This window comes from Triticum dicoccoides, chromosome 5B (assembly GCF_002162155.2).
Source record: "Triticum dicoccoides isolate Atlit2015 ecotype Zavitan chromosome 5B, WEW_v2.0, whole genome shotgun sequence".
NCBI classification, from domain to species: domain Eukaryota; kingdom Viridiplantae; phylum Streptophyta; class Magnoliopsida; order Poales; family Poaceae; genus Triticum; species Triticum dicoccoides.
The window spans coordinates 723,942,594-723,948,749 of record NC_041389.1 but is presented as its reverse complement, the minus strand read 5'-3'; the positions used below and the strand labels follow the sequence as shown (position 1 = coordinate 723,948,749).

Sequence of the window (6,156 nt, the reverse complement as noted above, 5' to 3'; positions counted from 1 at the left end):
TGTGGTGAAGACGAGCTAACACGAACCAAATACAGCGGTCTCCGGCGTGCTGCCTGCACGTTCAGTGTCTAAACACGCGGAGCCTGCTGAGAGCGTGAAAATAACAAGCAAGCTAGTTGATCCTACATGCTCCGATCCGAATGAGAACCTATATGTCTTGATTAATTACACGTATGCAATGATCATTCATGACTCATTCGCTTGAGAACCTCGCCGCCATTGCACGTATGAGAAACTATATGTCTTGATCCGAATGAGAAACTATATATCTTGATTCATTGCATGTATGGAATGATCATTCACGACTGATTCGCGTGCTGGTTGGCTATCAATTATACACAGCGAGCTAAATTAGCTTTAGCTAGTTTGATATACATAGAGTAAAACAGAATCCTGAATCTGTTCCATCTTTTTTTTTGCAAATAGATAGTGTTGTCCTGAATTTCAGTAAAACGGAGTCGAATTATCTTTCAAGATACCATAACCGACCACGGCCATCAGATTCCAGTTCAAACATCCCGTAAAATCCTTTAGCACGTGTACTACCTCTGAAGCTCTACACTGCTTATACTTTTATATGGTTTTAATAGAGAAAGATCTCGGTTCCTTAGCTGAAAAATATATAAATCTGGTTTGCATTTGTGATGCTAACTAATGAGGAACAAAATCTGGGATTCAGGGCTTTCCACCTCTTCAACGAGGCTCTGCTCGCCAGGCAGGCATGGCGCTTACTCACTAATCCTCATAGCTTGTGTGCGCAGGTGCTTAAGGCTTGCTATTACCCGGAGGGCCGCCTCGAGGACACGTTCTTCTTGGGGAACGCTTTCTCTACTTGGCAGGGCATCCAGTACGGCATCGAGCTCTTGAAAGAGGGCATTGTTTGGCGTGTTGGCGATGGGCATATCATTCGCATCTGGCGTGACCGCTAGCTGCCTACTGAGCCGTCGCGTCAACCCATCACCCAGCAAGGAACCTGCTGGCTCAGGAGAGTTCTTGAGCTTCTCGGCTAGGCCGTCAATTGGCATTTGGACCTCCTCTGACGCCATTTCCTAACTCCGAACGATGATGCAATCAGTAGCATTCGCACATTGCCTCGCTTCACTGGCGACATCATTGCATGGGCGCCCGAGAAAAACGGTATCCTCACCGGTTATTCCACCAGTGCCTAGCCATGGACGAGCGCGAGTGTCCATTGGCAACAGCCACGAGCAGGGCACCAGATGGTCGTCGAGCCATCTGAAGATCATATGGGGGTGCCCTGCTCCTCCAAAGGTACGCGTGTTCGCATGGAGAATTGTGACCAACTCGCTGGCCATTTCCAAACGATCTGGCCTCATCAGTAGCTCCAGACGGCCCGGCCTTGTTGGTAATCCCCTTCCGAGTACATCTCGAACCGCCGGCACTTGTCACCAACGAGCACAAGATGATTTTGGCGGAGGTCGACCATGTGCTCCTCATAGACGCATTCTGCCTCGGGGGGAGTTTGTGGCGGCGCCTGTTGATTGGAAGTGTCTGATGGGGTGCGGGGTAGCTAGAGTCGTTCCCCGTTCACATTCTTCATCAACAATGTACAACCTTGAAATATTCTTACATCATCCAAAATTCTTGAGATGTATGGCTGCAAGTGTAAGTGCTACGGTACCCAAATTCTTCTAGAGTAAAGTAATGGCTGAGCCACCTCGATGCACCCATGCTACACCCACGCAAGAAAAACATCCCAAAACATTTCGAAAAAATCTAAAACTTTGTAGAAATGATTATCAACAAATGTTAGAGAGGCTTGCCAAGTTTTGTGGTCAAATGACATCCGAGGAGAACTGTACAATTTTTATTGTATTTTTTGCAAATTACATCATCCAAATCTACTCGCTGGTTACTAAAGCAATCCTCTGGTTTGGTCCAATAAAAAGGTATTCACATTAAATCGTCCATAGTTGGAAGGTTGCATGACAATAATTTGCTACCCTCGAACGGCTAAAATGTAATAAAAGATAATGGAGTAATCAAATGTGGGTGTATTAACATAAGTAGTATGTAATATGTACATACGGTGCAACCGCAAGGAACTGAAACAATCAATCTGCTTTGACAATCGGATCCGATCATATATATAGCAAAAGATGCTTATATTTCCCCAAAAAGGTTGGAAGGAAATAACTGAATGATTACTGATTCGAGCAAGCGACACACACCTAGCTAAGCCTGCAGATCAAGATGGAAGCATGCAAGATTTATCATTGCAAGAAGAGGTGCCACCAGGATGCAGAAAACCGATCCCTGCTTACTCGTACTGACATAAAAGGAATATTTTGTTGCATGGAACCAACCTTGACATGACATCAAATTAGGAAGATTTTCTGTCAGCTCAGCGCGCGCTCACACACACGGATATATATATATTTTAACATGAATGCATCATAATTTTACATTCCATAAATTTTATCTTATTTCATACATAAAAAGAGAACGTAAGAAAATATATAATCACCATGGCTGAGAAAATAAAATGCATGCCTTAATTTGTGGCCTCAACCTCCATGGCTGCTGACTGAGATTGAATCATGTCCTCGATCCATGACCCAACAATGGACTGAAGATCAGACAAGGCACCAACCCCAGCTTGCACCACACTTGTATTCCTCCTGAAACAAAAATACGCACCTGCATGGTCAATGACAAGGAACAGCCAACCAAAACGAACCAAGGCAATGAAGAAAATGATGTGCACCTCCTCTGCTCCTTGCACACAGCTTCACTGAACTCCATTAGAGCCGCTATTACCTTAAACCCAGATATTGGATCCTTTATACCCCGCAATATGCTAGAGTAGGCCTTAAACAATCCCTCTATAAGCGGGTCACCATACTCAACCTTACCCACTTCTGAAACATGAGCACGATATTTTCCGTTGTTGGCGGCTTCTTTAAGCATGTTCATAACAGTCTCTAGGTACCTCTCAAAATTCCTGCCGATGGCAAGGGCGATCTCTCCAAAGCATGCCACAATTGAAGGTATAAGAGCCACATCATCTGACATGCCTTTGTAAAGAACGTCCATGATTTGATCAGACCATGGCACCGCCACTTTATCTCCCAAGACATGGCAGATATCACACATCACATGTAAATAAGTTGGAGAGAGCCGCTTCGCAGTAAAATGCTGCAAGAGCATAGGCATGTGTTCCCCAAAATCCGGACCGATGGCATGAGCAAGAGCACCAATGGCAAGGGCTGCTTTATCACGTGCACCAGGACAGTCGCTGCTGGTTAAGACACGGCACAATAGCAGCAATACATATTGAGCAGAGTCCCTAAGTGCAGATCGTTCGATTATGTCCCAGCTGCCCATCTTCTCGATTATTAGCTGAACTAGACCACACAGCAAAAACTCAAGAAGGCCACGATTCATCTTGCTGTCACCTGATGAAATTACTACACCGTCATGATTGACCACGACATTCAATCTTCTAAGGATTCTAGGCATTACGACTCTAATAGCTAGGGAAGCTTCAAATTCTCTTGTGCTACCGACTCTTACAATCTCACTCAATGCTTCATAAGCAGATGCACATGCTGGAAGCCCCAAAGGGGTAGGTTCCGAAGCAGAAAGCAGAGCGTCAATAACAGGCTCAACAAAAGGTGAAAGCTCTGATGAGTTCGACTTTGACTTTGATTGTGCATCTTCGTCGTAACCTAGCGCAAGATAATATATAGCTCCACAGACTTTGTCAGACACTTCTGAAACATCTTTAGTACTCTCTATCAGCACATCCATGATCCGAGGAAGGTTTGCATTTGTTACGATTCTATTTGAACTAGCTTGAGAATGCCGAAGCTCAAACACCCGCTGGAGTTTTCTTGCGGCGGTTTCTCTTACCTGCATGTTTGGATCTTTCATCATGTCAAGCAGCAGATCGATCACGGGAGCGAGTTTCTCAAGAGAGGGACCTTCTAGGATAAAACCTAATGCAAACGTGGCTGCCTTGCGACTTTGCCAATCTGACGCTATGATGTTAGCCCCAAAAAACCGCATCACGGGAGGGACAATTGCATCCCCGATACTTTTAGCGGCAAGGCCTAGGCATTCCATAGCACTTGTGGATAGGTCTTTTACCGAGAAAGGCTTTCGCCCCGCTTTATATATAAAGCATGTGGATAGGTCTTTTAAGCTATCATCTTCGTCTTGCTTTAACAGTGTTTCTAGAAGAAGTGGGGCAAGTGCAGAGAGGGGCTTGCCAAGAAAGCCACAATCTAGAGCGACGACATCATCGTCGTTGTCATCATCATCATCGCGCATGTAGTATTGTAGCCTAATCTCTCTTTCACAAGCAGCGCTCCAGAACTCAATAGAAGCAAGCGCAACAGATTCCACACCTCCTTTAAAAGCTTGGGTTGTAAGTCCAAGTATGGTTTCCATGTAGGGCTCTAACTTGGTGTGATCTCTGGATGCAATCGCAGCAAGGCACTCGAACGTCGCCTGCCTGAACTCCGTTTCTTCGGATTTAGCAGCATTGAGGACCGCGGCCATTATACGGGTTCCCTCATCATCGTCTTTACATATTCTCCAAACTTCATACCATAGAACGTTACGTAGAGCTCGAATTGCCGCGAGGCGGACATCGCGGCTTATGTCGTCCGCCACGCGGCTCGCCTCCACGATGAGGAAATTGAGAACGTCGTCAACCTGATCCGGCTGCAGGTACTTGTGCCTATCCTTGAAGACATGCTCCAGCGCCTCCAGGGCGGCCTGCTGCTTTAGAGGCGGCACGCCCTGCCTTTGTGCCGCGTTGCCCAGCAACCGGCCAAGGAGGTCCGGCCAGTCCCCGATGAACTCGAGCTTTGTGATGACCTGCGACGAGGTGCGCCTGGCGTCGGCGACCGGAGATGCTAGCGCCGTCATGAGCGACGACTCCTTGATGGTGGATCGGATGGATGGATCAAGGCTCAACCACCGGTGGACGAGTGGATCATTGATCGGGTGTACGTTGCCATCAGAGGAACCCAGCGAGTCCTTGAGGATGGTGCCGGCGAGCCTCCTGGACTCGGGTGGGCTGTGGTCGCTGGAGAGCTCCGACGACAGGCGCAGGAGGAAGCCGGGTAGGTCGTGCTCCTCGAGCCGCTTGAGTTCGGCCTCTGCCACCGACCTTATGCCGTAGTCGTGGTGCTGAGCGTCCAGCAGAAGCTTGGTGATATCCATGTATCTGCAGCAAACATGGATCGAGTAGTAAGCACAAGTCGATCGTCGGTTAGCAAAAGCAAAAGCTGTAGGGAAGTGATGAACACGTACGTACGTACTGCAAATCCAAAGCGGACGGTGAAGTCAATAGAGGACGGCGGCGGCGGCGGCGGCGATTATGGACGCGAGAGACCGATCGCCGTCGGTTGAGTTCGGGTCGCTCATCAGAAGGCAAGATGAGGTCGGTTGAGTCCTGGGCCTCCTGGCCCGCCTAATATATAACGCAGTATGCCTCGTAAAGGGACGTGTGACGGCCTAAGCCCAGGTCAGGGTGGACACGGTCCCTGACCTACCCAGAGTTTGGACCGGCCGCCGGCGGTCCGGACCGGACCGGGACCGGACCGACCAACCTGGCGGTCCTGTTTTTAGAGACCGGACCTGTGGCGGCGAAGCTGGAGCCGGACCGAGCGGACCGGCCAACAACCATCGGCGGCGACGTGCACGGGTGCAGCGGCGAGGTGGGCGACGTGCAAGGGTAATGCGGCAAGGAGGGCGACGTGCAGTGGAAGTGCGCTGGGTGGCACGGCTGTTGTTTGATTGATTTTTTATGTAGCCATGAACCAGCACACACGATGTAGTATTTCTTAGCAGTTTCTCTGTTGCATGCAAGTAAGGGCATGTAGAATAAATAATGAGGTGAAAGAGAGAGCTCATAAAAAAAGACTTGTCTTCTCTTAGCATAATATATGTCTAACCACGTTTTTAAGAATAACTAGTTATTGAATATAAGGTGAAGAGATTATCCATTATAGACAATCTTTTTGTCATCTCTAAATTACATACAAGACATAAGATAAGACTCTCTTATCAACCATTGTACATGCCCTAATGTTGCGCGTGCATGAGCCCATGATTTTCTCTACGCGGGCCTTGCCCTGATTAGGGGATCAAATCTAACGTCGAGAATGCCATCAAATGACG

General features: G+C 47.9%; 1 protein-coding gene across 1 annotated transcript; it reads right to left on the bottom strand.

Moving 5' to 3' along the window:
• Window positions 1-2,428: 2,428 nt before the first annotated feature.
• LOC119306873 (importin subunit beta-1-like) lies at window positions 2,429-5,196 on the bottom strand. Its single transcript, XM_037582982.1, has 2 exons — window positions 2,729-5,196; window positions 2,429-2,642 (listed from the first exon to the last, which is right to left on the bottom strand). The coding sequence occupies exons 1-2, from the start codon at window positions 5,194-5,196 to the stop codon at window positions 2,516-2,518; spliced, it is 2,595 nt and encodes an 864-aa protein (XP_037438879.1). The 3' UTR covers window positions 2,429-2,515.
• Window positions 5,197-6,156: the final 960 nt, after the last annotated feature.

Bases quoted from the DNA above. Each gene is read 5' to 3' on its own strand.
- LOC119306873 (XM_037582982.1), bottom strand. From the start codon at position 5,196: ATGGATATCACCAAGCTTCTGCTGGACGCTCAGCACCACGACTACGGC. The intron at 2,643-2,728 runs GTGCACATCATT...TTTTTGTTTCAG, and splicing joins GTGTGCAAGGAGCAGAGGAG to GAGGAATACAAGTGTGGTGC.